The sequence below is a fragment of the Pteropus medius genome, unplaced genomic scaffold (genome assembly GCF_902729225.1).
Source record: "Pteropus medius unplaced genomic scaffold, Ma_sr-lr_union100, whole genome shotgun sequence".
In the NCBI taxonomy this organism is placed as follows: Eukaryota; Metazoa; Chordata; class Mammalia; order Chiroptera; family Pteropodidae; genus Pteropus; species Pteropus medius.
In genome coordinates this window covers 16,470,067-16,489,119 of record NW_024356249.1, presented here as the reverse complement: position 1 = coordinate 16,489,119, position 19,053 = coordinate 16,470,067, and the positions used below count along the sequence as shown (strand labels likewise).

Sequence of the window (19,053 nt, the reverse complement as noted above, 5' to 3'; positions counted from 1 at the left end):
TCCTGTGATGGAAATATTCTACATGCTTACTGGGATAGTGGTCACACAAATCTACTCGTGAGATATAGTTGGACGGACCTAAATATAAGACACAAAAGTTAGTGCAGGTAAAATTGATGAAATCTAAACGAGGTTGGTGGATTGTGTCAAAGTTAGTATCCTGGTTGTGATATTTTACTGTAATATGCAAGATGTTACCTTTGGTGGGAAATAGGTGATAGGATTGAGGGATTTCTATTATTTCTCACAATTGTGCATGAATCTATAATTACAAGATGGTTTTTTAAAAACTCACTCTAGGTGCAGTATATGGATAAACTGACTGGTAATGAACGTGAAATGTACATGACTTATTGGATCACTGGCTAAGTGTGTGTTTGTTGGAGGAAGGAGTGAAGAATAGGACATGATTTATGATGACCACCAGGTTTCTTCCTTGGGCTTTAATCATTAGGAGAGAAAACAGGAGTAGAGAGTTGTCGAAGAAGGGTGATTGAATTCAATTTGTTTTTGCTGATTTTGTTTTCCATCAACCAAGCAGAGTATATAAAATGAAATTCCAGAAGGAAGAATAGAAATCCCTGAGCAAAGGAAGCATCTAGAGTGTTCTTCTGGATTCTCTTCATATAGCTTTCAAAACATGAATGAGTTAAAATATCAGAGTCACCAGCATATCAGGACAAGGGAATTTTTGAACTCAGAGGCAAGAGTAAGCATACAAAAATATCTGTGGGAATTTCAAATTCAGGCTGCATAAAAGGATCTTTTGCGTTTCTATTGTGCATTAAAGTAAAAAGAAATTGGTATTGAGTACACTTGTGCGTGCCAAGTTCTATATTGGTGTTCAGAAATATTATGCTGTTTAATCCTCACAATAGGCCTAAAAAATGTTTTATTATCTACAATTTCTAAACAGAAGTAATTTGCCAAATGAAACAAAGTCTATGAGTAATTTCTTGGGCTAGAATTTGAATCCAGATGCACTTAATTTCTAAGCCCACATTTTCCCCCGACTATATCAAGAAGCTTATAGAGAGTGGGGATAGAACAGATCATAAAAACTTCTTAAAAACAGATTTTATATTCTTGCTCATTTAGGGGTTTTTGTAAAGTTCAACATCTACCTTTATAAGTGTTCAGTTTCCTACAGGGAAGATTTAAAGGCTCTGTTTAGCTTGCTTGTCCCATCCCTACAAGATGACATGCCAGTATGGCATCAATTGAGTACTCATGGCTTCCCACTCTCCGGACACGCCTGTCACAGTGGTAGCTTATTGGATTAGAGAGCGGTTGATTTTCTTTTAGTAACTGTTAAGTAGTCTCCTTCTTTTTATTTTCCAGTTAACATGTTTGTTTGTTTGTTTTCAGGTAGGCAGGCTATACGAATTTGTTAGCAAGCATTTTTCACCTCAACTAATACAAACAGATAAACAGCAGGAGTCTTCAGTTCTGTTTCCAAACTTATATGGTGTATTAGCTCCAACTTCATTAACTACTAACATGGGATTCCTTAAACCTCTACACCAATAAACAAGTAAACAAAAATATCTTTCTATCTCTACAGAAAATCTTGTACATTATAAGGTTTGTTCTCTTCTGGTGATTTTCTCTATAATCTTTTTTTTTTTAGTTCATATCTCTTATTCGAGGTATTCCATTTCACATTTTGAAGGTTAACACATCATGCCTGTGATCTCTAGGGCTTGAAAGTCAATTCAATTCAAGACTATACATCACTGTCCACTTAATTTACAAACCAAGGACAGGTCGACCAAGTCTTGAAAAGGCATTTTTTTCAGGTAGAAATTAGACTTCTCTCCTTAATCAATATAGATAAAACTTCACTATTTCCAAAGGCCTTTATTAGTACTGTTATTCTGTAACCTAAATTTAATTTTCAAAGGCATTTCAACAGGAAACTCTTTACTTCTCATCCCATGTCCATCAAAATGCAGACTCAAGCGTGAATAGTACCTCGCCTATAAATACTAAAAAGGTAGGTGGGGAGTGGGGGATATGAGGATGTTTATGTGATCTGCTCCTCTGCTGGCTAGGTTCATTTTGATCCTTCACCTTTCTATCCAAACCTTAGGGATAGATTTAACTTCTCGCCCTTCGCGCCATCTAGTGGATATAAGTGGATGTTTGGTTTTAAGGAAGATGCCTAATAACTGGGGGGCGGGGTACACAAAAAACGAAAACGGTTGACCGCAACAATTTCCTAGTCTCTCCCACATCGCTTACCCCTCACAAGGACACCTTTAAATACTTTAACCATTTTAGATCTGCGTAGAGATGCGCAGAGAGAATGGGGGTGGGGAACGCACACTCACAGAGAATCAAGCCCCTCTACGCTGACATTTGGAAAAGGTTCTAAATCCTTTCTGTCATTCGCAAAGGATGGGAAAGGAGTTGTGGCAAGACCTAGAATGAGGAAACTGCCCGACTTTTCGGCAAGTTGAATAGATGACGTATTAACCCCTGCAATGTTAACATCTGATTTGAACAAATAAAAACAAAGAGAAAGAGGGAAAAGCACTTAAAAATTCAGCTGCGGGGCTTTGCAGGGCTTGCTACCCAATAGCCCCCAGAAGACAACCAATTCCTGCGCGTTCCGCTCCGCTCACCCTCCTTCTCAGCTTCTCGTTTTTCCCTTTTCCCACGCTCGCCTTGGACGTAGACCCAGGGAGGCAGAAGCAGGGCACCGGTCCCCTTCCTCTTCTCCTCCGCCAAGCCACCGCAGCCGAGCGCGTGCAGCTTCCCTTTGTTCATCGAGGCTCGCTCTCTTCCCCGGCAGATCCACCTGGATGATCTCCCTCGGTGACATTTTGCGCCGGGGCTGGTGGGTGGCTGGGGTGGAGCAAGAGGAGCCCGAGGGGGCGGGGGCGAAGAAAGGTCAAGCCGAGGGGAAGGCGGGAGACGCCTTTCATAACCTGCGTGGCGGGGCGTGCACGCGGTTATTTATTTATTTTTTCCTTATTTAGTGATCGCACGAGCAGAGCGGCGCGGGAAGCCGGGGGACATGCGGGACCACCCACTGGCGGGGAAGCAGCGAGCCGCCCCCCCGCGTCCCCGCGCTGCCGAGCGCCTCCTGCCTCCGCGCTCTGGCGATTGCCCGCGCCGGCCCCGGCCCCGCCGCGCCGCCGCCGCCCGCCCGGCGGCCCCGCAGCCCCGCCGCTCCGCAGCCCAGCACCACGCCGCTCGGGCCGCGGCGACAGCGGCGGCGCAGTAAGTTGGCAGGAGAGAGTCCCCTTGGTTCTCGCCTCCCCCGCACCTTTTGAACTTGTTGCTACTGCTCGGCTCGGCTGCGCCTGGCTTTTGGAAGGTGAAAAGGAGGAGGGAAGCACGAAGGATTGGGGGAAGGGGAAGAAGAGCTCGCTTGAGCCTTATTTATGCTCCCTCAGCGCTTCGGATACGGTTGCTCAGGAGCTGCTCTCTCTGGTTTTCCCTTTCCGGGTGCACCGCGAGGAGAAAGTCTCTATGCAACTCAGCCCCGGCGCGCACTTTGTCAGGTATGTACCGCGGGCGAAGCGCGTTCTGCGCGGAGGCAGATGCTGCTACCGCCGCCGCCGCGGCGGCTGCCAGCTCCCGGGCTCCGTAACTGTCACACTGCACCTGAGCTGAACTTGAAAAGAGAGTGAAGGGACGACTGGGCGAACGCTTTTGGCAGAAACAGGGGGTGCTTCTAGACGAGGGGGAGGGGGGTCTATATTAACGCCCCCCACCGTGCCCACTGCACAGCACCTCCATCTCTGCAAATACGGCCGGAGGGGTAGAGGCGGCGACCGGACTCTCAAAGAAACGTGGGGCAGCGGCTGTGACCGCATCTGGCAAGCTACAACAGGTCGCCTTTTTGAGACTCCTTTGGCGGGAAGGGTTACTTGGAAAGGGAGGGTTTGAAAGAGCTGAAAGGGAAGGTGGAAGGAGGGTCCCCTAATTCGTCAAAAGAATACCAGAGTGACGGCCCTTCGTTTTCTCTACAATACAAGACACGTTACTGACCCCACTCTATCCAGACTGCGTCGGGGGAGAAATCAAAGACACCTGTTTGAAGAAATTGCTGCATCTGAAGTCACCTGTGTACTTCTTTGTACTAAGAGTGGTCTGGTCCAACTGCTGGAAGAGGTTTGGTTAGGTTCTGTTGGGAGTGAGTGTCAGGACATAGTATTTTCCAAATGCCTGTCTTTGAGGGAAACTTGTCCTTCTGAGAACTGTGACTTCACCAGGATTCCTCCCTTGGAATAAGAGTGACACCCCTGGACCACGTTTCTCTGCTCTATTTGACGGGAGGAAGTGGGTGATTGTGGCTACTTTGACCCGCTGTAGAGGCCTGATTGCCCTTCTTGCCTCCATTTCAAGGAACCATGGCGGCGGGTGTAGCGGCATGGCTGCCCTTTGCAAGGGCAGCAGCCATCGGGTGGATGCCTGTGGCCTCGGGGCCCATGCCAGCTCCCCCAAGGCAGGAGAGAAAAAGGACTCAAGATGCTCTAATTGTGCTGAATGTGAGTGGTACCCGTTTCCAAACATGGCAGGACACGCTGGAACGATATCCAGACACTCTGCTAGGCAGTTCTGAGAGGGACTTTTTCTACCATCCAGAGACTCAGCAGTATTTTTTTGACCGTGACCCTGACATTTTTCGCCATATCCTGAATTTCTACCGCACTGGGAAGCTCCACTATCCTCGCCATGAGTGCATCTCTGCTTATGATGAAGAACTGGCCTTCTTTGGCCTCATCCCAGAAATTATTGGCGATTGCTGTTATGAGGAGTACAAGGATCGCAGGCGAGAGAACGCAGAGCGTCTACAGGACGACGCCGATACTGACACTACAGGAGAGAGCGCGCTGCCAACCATGACTGCTCGGCAGAGAGTCTGGCGGGCATTTGAGAACCCCCACACCAGCACAATGGCCCTGGTGTTCTACTATGTTACAGGGTTCTTCATTGCCGTCTCAGTCATCGCTAATGTGGTCGAAACAGTGCCATGTGGGTCTAGTCCAGGTCACATTAAAGAATTGCCCTGTGGGGAGCGGTATGCAGTGGCCTTCTTTTGCTTGGATACAGCCTGCGTCATGATTTTCACAGTTGAGTATTTGCTCCGCCTGGCTGCAGCACCAAGTCGTTACCGTTTTGTGCGTAGTGTCATGAGTATCATAGATGTGGTGGCCATCCTGCCTTACTACATTGGGCTAGTGATGACAGACAATGAGGATGTCAGTGGCGCCTTTGTCACACTCCGAGTCTTCCGGGTCTTCCGGATCTTTAAGTTTTCCCGCCACTCTCAAGGCCTGCGCATCCTGGGGTACACACTGAAGAGTTGTGCCTCAGAATTGGGCTTCTTACTCTTCTCTCTTACTATGGCTATCATCATTTTCGCTACAGTTATGTTCTACGCAGAGAAAGGGTCTTCAGCCAGCAAGTTCACCAGCATCCCTGCTGCCTTCTGGTATACCATCGTCACTATGACGACACTAGGGTAGGTGCCATCAAGGGAAATGGGATGGAGGTTGGATGTGCGGGAAGCGTTGGTGGACCAATTAAGGTTATAAAATAAATAGAGGACATAATTTTTCTCTTTCCTAAATGGGTTTAGGAAAGCATTATCTAAATGGTTCTGAAGAAGTCTTTTGATCTATGAAATGAGTATGATATAGAGATTGAAAAAATACTTAGGGAGTTGCTGGCAAATATTTACTGATGCCTGAAAGTGATAAAGACAACAAAGAAATTTTAGAATTCCTGAATATAGGAAAAGATCATCAATATGTATGAATACATAAAAATATAATGACAATGAAGAACAAAACCTGCGTCCCAATAAAGGTATGAATTTGACAATATATACTGAAATACCTAGAAAGTGCTTCAGTGTATTCAAATGAAAAGTTTCCATGTATATTTGAAGTATTATTTTCACGAATAGATACTTTTGGCATGCATTTTTTTTTCCTTTAAGAACCATAATTTTTCTTTTACATTACGAAATATAGGCAATAGATATAATTATTAAAGGATTTTGTAACATGTGCATATTCATATATACGCATTTTCATTATGGCTGATGTTATGCAGTTTTAGAATATAAGGGCTGAAACTGACTTTACAAAATGCAATGGAATGATATTTGCAATATATTTAAGACTCTAGGTTCATAGTTTCAAAAAAAGAGGCAAATGGACTGTCATCCACACATTTTCTTAGAAACTACAGATCCCATCAGGCAGTGGGTCAATCGATGCCTATTAAATACACGTAGAAGGTAGAGCATATCTGGTGAGATTGATGGTCATCAAGGGCTGGTTGCATTACAGAATTTTGTGCAGTCTAATCTCCTTCCAGAATTCTTTTGTGTATTCTTTTATTTGGGTGTAATGATGGTTTGTAAGCAAAGGGGCATATTCCTAATAGTGTTTTTTTTAAAATAAATTTTAAGCTAGAATTAAGATTTTTTTAGATTATAGAAAAAAGGAAAGGTATGAAATGATTAATAATGTTAATCAAACTGCAGAAAAGTAACAGCATTTACATATTAGAGATTCTAATAAAATAAGATGATTAGAGCCTTTTACTTTTATGAGTTCTTAGATAAGCCAAGTAGTGATAGTGCCCTTTCTTCAGCTTTATGCTGCTTTTCTTGCATAGTTAATCAGTTTCAATAGGGACTTGGTAATGGCTAAAAGAAAAGAGTTATTCCCAAGGCTGCTTTTGAAGTTTTGTGTTTCTGACTAATTTAATTGCCTTCTTTAAATGATAATGTGGTTAAAATCAACCTAATTATATTAGACATCTTGTGTTGAACAGAATTTCTCCTGTTGTCATTTGGCCAACTAATGGAATATTTTATATGTGAAGAATTTTTGGCTAAGTAAGAAATTATGGTAAAGTAAAATATAATAATTTATGATTTTTGAGTTAGTCTAACATTTTTTGATCTACTGGTGCATTTGCAAAAATGAATTAGTGAAAATTCATATTTTATTGCTTATATTTCTTTTTTATCTTGTTGGTAATGTGGTGACAAATTTGGAAGAAGATTCAGAATACCTTAGCAATATAGGTGCTTATTTCTTATGAAAGAGGGTTTTATATATATGTATATACATATACATATACATATACATATATCCCTTGTCTTTTGGGCCTTTGAAATCTTTATTAAGTACAATTAGATAGTACAAATCAGTATCAGGACTTCAAATTAGAAATATATGTATAAAAAGAGAGGACTTTGTGTTAAAAGGAAACAAAAGAAGAAATATGAAAAGAATATATATTTTTTAAAATTTGGTGTCAATAGCAGTGTTTTTCATGAAGTCAGTGAGTCATTTTAATGCTATGTACTGTCTACGTGATTGAATATAGGTATCATAATGAATGTTGATGAGATGCTAATTTCATCTAACTAGATGTCTTATTCTAGATGTGAGTAGTAGTATTTTAAAATTTATCTTCTGAAATAAATTTCAAATTTTTATTTTATTTTGAAATTTATTTTTGTTTTCAGAAAAAAATGAGGAAATATTAACCATTAATGACAGTTTTATTATATAAATGAGATCCTTATAAGCATCTACTTTTTGAAATGTTTTAAAAAACTGAATCGTGATATCTGAGTAAAATCTATGAAATTGATTTAGCTCACATGTTTTGTATGTCGGTGGATTAGAAAAATTAAATATACACTATCTTAGAACTTGGAAGCAAAATGGGAGTTACTTTTAAGACTTAAATTTCACTGAAGTTGAAAAGTTTTATTTTCAAGAATTAAGCTAATTAATGATCCTGATGGGATACAGTAGCCATACTTTTAAGATGTAGATATGTTGATGCAATCAGCATTCAATCCACTTATTGGAAAAAAATTAAGAACATTTAACAAAATATATGCTTTATAATGTAGCACAGTTTCTTAGGAAAATGTCTTCAGTTTCTCATCAAAATATATTTATAACGTGTTTTATTTTCCTGGAGAAATAGATTCTTTCAAAATTACTGCTTTTTCTGTGTCTTATCTTTGGTTGCATTGTGACTCGACAGCTTTATTTAAGAATAGAAAATATTCAACAAAAGCCATTGCCTGAATTTATTTTTTACTCTGTAGTTTTATATTCATAAGCTGAAATATAAAGTATTAACTTTCTGGAAAATGTGCACTAGCTGATGCTAATATCAAACTGTGTGTGGTAGATGACCAAGAACTTCTCATTACACTATCTGAGCTCTTTTTTCATGGCTGTTATTTTTAATGGAATTAATGTTCATCAATTAATGATAATAGAAGTGAAAATGGAATCCTAAATAGTGGTTATCAAAAATTCCAGCTCATACAAACTTTATCTATGAGAAGAAATGGCCAAGATCTTTGTAATTCAGGACTGGCAGAATTATCTGCTCCCTCTCAGGTCATTTTAGGTAATATTCAATTGGTGTTTTGGTCTGAAGAAATGAGTGAGTCTATCTTAGAACAGTTGTATATTCCTCTAATCATTTCTCTGCTCCCTGAAATCTCAAATATATCATTATACTATATCTTAACCATGCTTGTTACAGAAGTAAATATTTAATTTGCTTCGAAATACAATTTTAAGACTACTCATTTCTTATTAAAGTAGGAAACATCAAAAGCACAAATTTAAAAAGTCAATAAAAGAAAGATTTTTAAAAACTGTTTAGATTGAGTGACCATGCATTTCTGTTCCTTCCTTCCATCCTTTCTGTGTACACGTATTGACCAGCATTAGGACCTAATTACCCTTTTATTCCTCTGCCTCCCTCTTTTCCATAATGCAATCTATACTGTCTTCAATTGCTTTGGGAGAAAAAGAACCTGCATCTCCTCTTTTGTCCTAATGACCTGTGGGAGATAGCATCCAGGCCTCGTTGTTCATTCAGGTGGTAGTGCTTAAATATTGCCAAATTTAGGAAATTTCCAAATGTTCACCAATAACCAAAAACAATGCTGTAAAAATGTATTTAACAAGGTCCAGCCTCAGTTTATTATTGTACCTCAATTCATGACTTGTGAGATGTGGTGCCAGGTGGCACATTAAATAATTTGAAGAGCTTTTGTGTTAGGCAATATCTGCATTCTTGGTCATGATTACTAACCATTCAGACCCTTTTTTAAAAAACAGATCGTATTACTCATGAGATAAAGCTTAAAAACTTGAGAAGTGTCATTGCTGTGGTCCATACCACTTTAATTTTCAAACAAAGTTGTTTTCATACAATTTTCAATATGAGAAAGAAAGCTGGTAATGGCACTTTTATTAAGTTTATGTTTAGAATGAAACTTTATGATTTAACTGCATAATTCATATTCTGATTTCTGAACAAATCTAGGAAAACAAATAGTTCATTTATAGTGTATATTCTTCAGAAACTAATATGGTAGAATTATACCTGTGCTCAGAAAAAACTTCATGCAGTTGTTTGTTTCTAAGACTCTCAGACACTGGATCTGTAATATTTCAATTTTAATAGATTTGGTAAATTTCTATTTAAAAAAACAAAAAAGCAAAATTGTTTTTCATTGTAATTTTTCTAACAATGCATCAGGGAAATTCCCTTTTTTATAATGGCATAACAGGAATGGAATTTTATATATACATAAATATATATTCACATGTATATATGAATAAAATAAGTCCTATATGTTATATTTGTATAATATATAAATATAATATCACATACAAGTAAATATATTAAGTATGTTATACATTATATATCTTATATAGCATATATATGTTACATAACATATATGTTATAAAATATGCATTATTAAAAAGAATAAACTTTTAAATATCTTTTTGCTATTCATCACTATTCTGACTACATAACCTTGGGAAACATTAGGAGTATATCTCGCAGAATCATTCATGTAGAGACTTTTGCTTTACCCGAGTATTACTGAAAATGGATGTAATTATTTTCCCCTGGCCAGCATGTTACGTAAATATTGCTAACGTGTTAATCAAATACATCTTTACAAGATGGGAAGCACCAAAATTTACCTTTCTGTTGAAAAGTCATGCTATGAGTAACATTCACTTTTATTTTGGTATACTACAATGGATTTTTATAAAATTCTTTATAGAGCATGCTAATTGATGGGAGTTGAAAATGAGCTTTTAAAGAAATGTAGAAAAATATGATATATATTCCTATTTTAGCATTTTAGGTAAACAAACCTTCAGTGTCTTTATTTTGCTTTAGTCATCATTTGAATTAGAGACAATGTTTGACATGACATATGTATTTTTAAAATGTATGTATTTATACATTTTCAAAATGTGTACATCTTAATTTTTTTACAAGTATTTACTTGATTGCCAGACAGGTATGTCAGGAAGAGATAATATGTGTTTTCTCAGCACAGTACCCTAGAGAAGGGGCCATTTTCTAATTTTCAGTGGGTCTATGACATTTTTTCTTTTTTAGGATTTCCCTTTAGGCTACAAATTGTCTTGGTCTTATAGTTATTTGTATAGTTACTTCATTTAATTTTGATGTCGTGTATTTTGTATTTGTGTAAACTTTCCTCTCAACTATACTCATCTTTAAAAATGAGTTGATGAAGTTCACATTTTTTATTACCTAATTTCTGCATTCCTGGTGAAAGAAACTTAGCTCTTATTGATATAAAATCTGTCATTTTATACATCCAAGATTTTTTATGGATTGGTCATAGTTACACAATTAAATAGCAGCAAGATTTTTTTAAATTTCATTTTTTTTACTCATTTTTTGAATACCTTAAAGTATTATCTAGGAATGTGCAATAATAACTATCTGGGGATTACTACTGATGCTATAGGGATTTAAAAAAAAGGAATACATTCATTCTTTATTCTATTAATATAATGAATTTCTTTCCTGGTTCTACTCTTTGTGACTCACTTCACGTTTCTCAATATCACAGCTAACTCTGTATTCACTCAGTAATGGGGTTAATCTTGATGGCGATGAGTTGATGTAACACATCCATGTGTTGTCATCTGGTGAACTGTTAGGTCATCTGGTAGCAAACTACCTGATGGTGAATATTTTACATGGCCTAATGGAGAATAAAGTAAATCAATTACTTTCCCTAAATTACCTAAAAAAGATTTGGCTTATGGGTCATGAAAACTCTACAAATTAACTTCTCTTTCATTGAAAGAACAGGAATGGTAAGAGGAACAGTGACTGAAAAAGTATTATTTTTTTCTTCAGAGTTGTGATAATGATTCACTCTTTTTCTTCTCCACTCTCCATATACGCTACATTGTTTTCTGAGACCATATACATATTTTTCCCACCGGTTTTAGTAGCTAGATTTTTGACAGTGTGGGATATGGTCTGGTATTGAAAAGAAACCCGGGAATGAAACACCATCTCTACATTTCTGTGCACATTTATGCCGCTCCTTGCTTTAGTAAGTCCATTGGAATTTCTTGCCCTTAAGTTTTCTCCTTTGAGAGCCAGCCTTCAAAATTGACCTTCTGCATGAAGCCTTCTTAACCTCCTAAGCCTATATCATCTATAGTTGGAATTACTCTTGACATTAGTAAATGCTATTTTATATATAATTTATGGTTTTACTTCTTGCCTTTCTAACTAGATTGAAAGGCTTTTGAGGTTTGGGTCTATACCTTTTGGGACTTATTATCTACTGGTTTGGTACTCAGATGTAGAAAAATCTATATTAGTGTCGCCGATCGTGGCACGAGATTGTGGCACACACCACGGAGGGCTCCTCAGCCAGGGAACAGTGCCATCTCAACATTAGCAGTAATCTACTAGTCTAATTTTTGCTTTGTTCAATGTTAAGAAAAATTTGTTATTTGAACATTTTATCTTTGAATGTACTCCAATCTAACCTTTGTATTTTTTTCTTTAGACTAGGGAGGGCTATGAGACTTCTCCACTCTTTGATCTATAACTAATTCTTCTGCAAAAGTTTAGAATTAATGGCTGTCAGAGGCTCTTTTCTTAATCAGTTTGCTTTCTGGTGAAGGCTGGGTAAAGTGCAGATGCCTCTGGGAAACATATGGAGATATCTTATAATGTAAGTGAATCAGCACAGAAATATAATGCCTTCTCTTTCAAGCTCAGTTTCCTATCTAAATATGAACAGGCAAGGAGCCCATGGGTCAAAAAGATGTTTTGCTTACCCTTTGTGACAAGAAAGGTGTTCTATCTTTAACCCAGTAAATGGCAGTCTTTTCTTTATCCAAGTTTATTCATTTATGAATAAAATGGAATTATTTAAAAATAGTGAACTATTATCTGTAAATGACATATAAATGTAGTCTCTCTCAGGAAGAAGTTCCCATTCTAAGCAATTAAAAAGCAGGTATATAAAATGTAAATATACATGTAGATACATGTCCTGGCATGGCACAATTTATTTTGCAGTGGAAATTTTGACAAGTCTGTTATGTAAAAATGGTTCAAATCCTAAAAAAGTGTGGGGAGAATAGGGAGCGATTTACCAGAAGTTAATAATAAAGACAAAATAACATTGAAAGAGTAGGATGACAGTTGAAATAATGTCAAATAGAATGTGAAGATTTTGTTCTAAAAGTAAAAAATCTTGTCTTTTTTGCTCTTATGTGGGCCTGATTCTTCTACCTTCACTTTTAAGAATAACAGTAATAGTGCTTTTAGAAACCCAAAGTTTTTCTAGTAGCATATAATCTCAGGAAATCAAAATGTGATTCACAGAGTTCAATTCAATTTAACACATTTCGTTGATCACTTACTACCTGTCATGGAACATAATAGTAAACAACTGCCAGCTTCCTGACCTTCAAACCATGGACTCCAGTGGGAAAGGCAGGAAGTAGACACATAAATATATAATATAATTCCAGTGATGGCTGCTACAAGCAAAATAAATCAGGGTGAAAGGTGTATTACTTTGAATAGGGGACAGGCAAAGCCTTTCCAAAGGGAATATTTAAACTGATGGCTAACTGAAGTGGGTGATGTGAGTCCTGTGACTATCTGGATGAAGAGCGTTAGAGGAAGAGAGAAAAGAAGCACAAAGACCTGGAGGTACGAAGAGACTTGGTGTATTCCACCTAAGGCCACTGTAATTGAAGCAAAGGGAGAGAGGGCATTAGTAGCAAATGCTATTTGAAAGGACAAGATGATGTAGGATGTTGTAGACCATAATAAAGGCTTCTGGTTTCATTCAAGATTCATGGAGAAATATCAGAGTTCTATGAGCATGGTAGGGATACAATATGATTTCTGTTAAAATGAGCACAAGTTCTGAAACATTTAAATTTTTAATGGCCATTTTAACATTATTTCTTCACCAGGTATATATCCTCATCCTTTGTTAGATTTGTTGTACTTAACTTAAAATTTATATCCAATTATTCATGAGATTTTCCTCCAAAATGAAGTATTTTATCAGAATGCATGATTAAATTATACCTGACTGACCAAAAAAAAAAAAAAATAGTTCAAGTGAAAAATCAAATTTTAGCTGAAAAGATAAAAGTGGTTCTCAGTAGATATGGAGCTTTTTGGGAGATCATGGGATTGTTATTTATTTTGAATATTTGCAGACTTACAATAATCAATTCTGATGTTAGTATTCAAGAATATCACATGTGCTTTGGATTCTATTTAAAATTTTTTCAGTCTTTTTTCTCTCACATTGCAGTAGGTACATATATATCCTCCAGGTGTTTTGTTATATTTGTATGGTTGAAAGAAAAATGATTTATGTGTATTGAAATCTGTAAAAATTGCGAGAGGATATGGATTTTTAAACCCAAATTAAATTGGAACCATGTGTGGCCAGCATGTAATAAATGAAAATGTATAGAGGCAGTCCTTTGGTAAGAGTCACCAGGCTGGAGAGTAAAACGTAATCATGAATGGATAATTGAAGAGAACTTGGGTTGGAAGAACAAGAATTGGATTAACAGTATAAAAATACAAAAAAAAAGAAAAACCTTATGTGTGCTTCCCAGATGAATAACTTGTGAAAATAGTTCTTGAATCTAAGGGAATTCAGTGTGGCATCTCATTTTAGCATTCTGTTTTCATTAAAGCATCTGCCCTTCAGATAATTTTCCATCTTACCCAATAGTTCTATCCAGAGGCTTGATGTCTCATGGATCAACCTAGGTAGGATTTACGAGGGCCATCACAAAGGAAAAAGTCCTGATAGTCTCTGTCCTTTGCATGTCATGAAGTTGATAATGACAATTACACTCTCATAATTAGTATCCTTTGTTAATTTTGAATGGAGACTGATTTTCTTTCATCTTGCTGCAGAAACCGAAGCTAAATACATGGAAATATTTAATTAACTGCAACTCTGTTTTTGAACTCAAGGTCAGCCATATCCAAGACAATAATATGAAAAATATCAAATCTGAAAATATCTCAAGGCTTTGGTTGGCTGTTTTGTGAAATTAAGAATGAGGATTGGAGTTGATATTCAATTAATTTTCCGATACTTTATAATATTTTATAAAACATTGCATTTAACTTTTTGCAAATATTTATAACCAAGAAAGTAGCACGTATTCTCCATTTATATTGTATAGTTTATAAGAATGTTTCTGTGTCTAGAAAAAATAACCTAATTACAAGGTATCTCTTGAGCATTCAGAAAGGGATACATCACTGAATAAATGTCAAGGGGAAATTACTTTCATTTCAGAAAATTCTTAATTTGGAAGTTAAAATGAGTATTATTTCAGTCTTTCATAGATAATCTACAGTATTTTTTTATGTTTGCAATAAAAGGCAATTGTTTTAAAAAGCATAATTAACTTAGAGTATATATATATATATACATATATATATATGATGATTTGCTGTTTTTTTTAAACATAGCATTTGTGCTTTTGGCTTTAAAATTACAGAAATTTGATGCAAAATATTAGAAGATAACAGTAAATATTCTAATAAAATAAAAAAATAATTTAGAAAATGACTATAAACTCATCTTTATGGAAATAAAGCACTTTATTCAGGATTGGCATGGTCCTAGAATAGTAATAAGTAAAGTGCCTATTGATTTTGCAGAGAATTTTATTATATTCATATATAGAATCCAACTACCTTCATAATCACCTAAATGAAAAGTAAGATTATTTTATTCCAAAAACAATTAAAAGAAGACTTCCCCCCCGTCAAGTCGAAAATTTTGGCAATTCATTCTAAAATATTCTATTTTCAGCCAAACTTTGAGTTAATTAAGAAATCACTTTACAGATATTCACATTCCTTTTACTCCTGTCTCCTTGTTATTTCCCACATTGTTCAATGCCCGGCTTCTGGATCTATACCTATTGTTTTAGATACTACTGAAATATGTGTGAATGTATAATGCATACTCAAATATACATTTAAGAAACATGAACACACATATACATCAATACAAAATGTATGGATATGTAAATAAGTATTATACACATGTGCATAGGTCAATATATGCATATCTTCTTTTATTTTTCTGGGAGGACACAGAATGAATGATAGATAATACTTTTAAGAAGTCTGGGTATGTGGAAGATAGAAAGAATTAGTTTATATTTCATTTTGTACCTTTTTGTATTAAATTTTCTTTTTTCTTCGGCCTATAGAACTGTTAAAAGAGCGCTCTCTGATGACATTTGGGGCTTTTTCTCTTCATATTTTTCTATAGAAAATCTTTGTCAGATGTTATTTAAAATTAGATCCCTTATTGTACAATAATCCTTTGATGATTCATTAAAAAAGTTCCTAAGTATACAGGAGAATAATTAGAGATAAATACTACCTGTATGATGTTGGTTAAGTTACTTAAACTCTGTTTGCTTGAGATTCCCTATCTATAGAAATAATTGAGCAATACCTACCTCAAAAGATTTGTATAGAAATTAAATGTAAATATGTGAAGTTCTTGGAATATTACTTTCTATATATGTACTATATCAAGGATTGCTCTTATTATTATTAAATACATGATATTAAAATAATGTTAAATATAGTACATATTTTTCTTGCATAAAAAGTGGTAAAGGAACAGGAGGAAACTTTGGGAGGTGACAGATATGTCCATGATGTTGATAGTGGTGATGATTTTCATGGCTGTATAGTTATCTCCAAACTCATAACGTATAGACATTAAATAGGTACAGCTTGATAGAGAGAGAGAGAGAGAGAGAAAGAGAGAGAGAGAGAGAGAGAGAGAGGCACTCAATAAACTAAAAATAGAAGAAAAAAAAATCTCTAGTGGGTTATCCAATAGACAGGAGACGATTGTCAAAGATAGTTATGAATTGAAAACAAATCTTAAATCAAGAGGTATTTCCTCTTTAAAAACTGGAATTTTGAGTCACCATACCAAACTTTTTGTTGTTGAATCTTAAACAGTTAATAAATTTGGGTTACTAAATTATAAAAATCCTATGTCTCTGGCAAACTTGTTTTAAATTTATTGACTTAATCATTCCTTTATTATTATTTACTTTGTCATTTGTCAAAGAGGATTTGAAAAAAAATTCACTGTCACATGAACCACAAAGATTATGTAAACAAGTGCCAAGTGTTATAGGTGAAGGGGAAATGATGAAGAATAAAAATTAGTTTACATAAAGCATTACCGAGCATAAAATTGGGTCTGAATTTCCTGGCAGCTAAAGAAAAGAAGGAACTATAGTATGTTTTACAGTTCTGTTTATCCAAGAAAGGAAAGTATCTCACTCACCGAAGAGTAGAGTATTTTTTTTTTTTGACCAATGTAATGAACAGTGTCTGTACCAATATTTTCACGAAATATTTAGAACTATTTTTGATTCTAATCATATAGTGTGTAAATTTTTATAATGCAAAGTACATAATAATATTGTAAAAACATGAAGACATTTTCATAGAAATATAAATGATTTGACCAAAATATAGAACTTCTAGAGAATTAAAAAATTCATATAAAGAGTTTATCAAATTCTGAGTGTGGACTGAAGACCACCAAAATTAGGATTACCTAGGACATTTATTAAAAATTTGGATTCTTGGCATTCACCTCAAACAATTTAAATAGTCTCTGGAGGTGGGAACCATGGCCACTGAATTTTTACTTTTTACATCAAAATTTAAGAACCACTGATCTTGAAGAATGTATGTTGAGCCTATCTCTACTATTAACATCCTGGAATGTTATTGACCTTGAGCTGGAATTTTGAAAGGAGGTAAAAACAAACCATTTAAAATAATGATCTAGACAAAATATCTAACATGGTAGTTTTCAATATACTTAATGAATACATAAACTTAGGTAGAAATGAAATAATCTTGAATATAAGGGATAAACTGTTGCTTTATTGCAAAAGCCCTATCCTATCCTGTGCTAAAGAATAAGGTTTCATGGATAATAACCATTAGTACTAGTTTCTGGAGAGCACCTGTAAGAAAAAAGACACAATGGCTTCCTTTGGGGGATTTAGGATTATGAGCTTTTAAAAATAAATAAATAAATGAATTTATTTATTTAAATTAGTTTCAAGTATATAGTACATTGGTTAGACATCTATAATGTTCATAAAATGATCCCCTCAATTGCTCCCTCCCTCCCCTGAACCTCCACTTAGCCATCTTATTAATGCTAACTACATTTCCTGTGCCATGCTCCCCATCCCTGTAACCAACTATCAACTATTAATTTGTACTTCTTTAACCCTTCACTCCATTCTCCCAGCCTCCCAACCCCCCTCCCCTCTGTCTGTCACCAAATTGTCCACTATATTTGCGAGTCTATTTTTGATTAATTTGTCCTTTTTGTCCCTTAGATACTGCATATAAGTGAAATCATATGGCATCTATCTTTCTTTGTCTGACTTATTTCACTCAGCATAATATCTTTTAGGTCCATCTATGTGGTTGCAAATGGTAGGATTTCATTTTTTTTAATGGCTGAGTAATATGGTCCACTGTATATATGAACAATAATTTCTTTATCCAGTCATCTGTTAATGGGCATTTAGGTTGCTTTCATATCTTGGCTATTATAAATTGTGCTGCCATGAATATTGGAGTGCATAGATCTTTATGAATGATTGTTTTGGTTTTCTTTGGATAAATACTCAGAAGTGCAATTGCTTGGTCAAAAGGTATATATCCATTTTTAATTTTTTGAGGAACCTCCATGCTGTTTTCCATAGCGGCTGTACCAATTTGCAATCCCACCAACAATGTATGAGAGTTCCCTTTTCTCCACATCCTCATCAACACTTGTTGTCTTTTGACTTATTGATGATAGCCATTCTGACAGGTATGAGGTGATATCTCATTGTGGTTTTAATTTACATTTCTCTGATGATTAACGACCTTGAGCATCTTTTCATATGTCTGTTAGCCATCTGTATTTCCTCTTTGGAGAAGTATCTTTTCAGGTCTTCTGCCCATTTTTTAATTGGACTGTTTAGTTACTGATTTCCTAACACTGTCAGGGATAGGTTGGCTGAGCTTTCCTTGGTGCAGGAACAAGTTAACTGACCAGGTGATCATAATGAAAATCAACACGGCATCTTAGATCCAAGCCTCAGAAGAAGAGAAGAGCTTATGAGAAGCAAGACAGCATCATGTATGAACATGGTCTAAATCTCATGAGACAAAAATTTTCTTTGGGTAAATATCCTCCTTTTTCTCTCTTTTGTTTTGTTCTCTATAAACGAAAAATTGACTAGAAAAAAATTTACTTTCCAAAGAGGATAATTTTTAGTCACATGTTAGAGATTTTAACCACGGAAGACCTAATGATAGAAAACAAATTATTGGTGGATTCTTAGATTATAGTTGAGCATAAGGGAAATTGTAAAAATCCACTGAATGGCTGATTTGATATTGAATTTTTAATTGGCTTTCCATGACCATTGGTCTGTCCAAAATGAAGTAAACCACAAAGCTTTTCAACAAAATCTAAATGCAGAGAGAACCATCTTATAAAAGGTTGATCAACAATTAATATGGCCAGGAATTGAAATTCTCTTCCTGCCTTCCTGCCTTGGAGGATGCTATCTCATTAGATATGGTTACAGGATTTGGGGTAAAAAAAAA

General features: G+C 35.9%; 1 protein-coding gene across 2 annotated transcripts in view; it reads left to right on the top strand.

Annotated features, from left to right (window-relative positions):
- The first annotated feature begins 2,929 nt into the window (after positions 1-2,929).
- Positions 2,930-19,053, top strand: part of KCND2 (potassium voltage-gated channel subfamily D member 2) — a 458,997-nt gene continuing 442,873 nt past the window's right edge. The window contains exon 1 of one of the 2 annotated variants that reach the window (XM_039860771.1): positions 2,930-5,479. In XM_039860771.1, coding sequence (XP_039716705.1) covers positions 4,365-5,479 — 1,115 coding nt within the window. In that variant the 5' untranslated portion in view covers positions 2,930-4,364. The remainder of the gene's footprint in view (positions 5,480-19,053) is intronic. The other variant, XR_005652359.1, reaches the window with a different exon arrangement.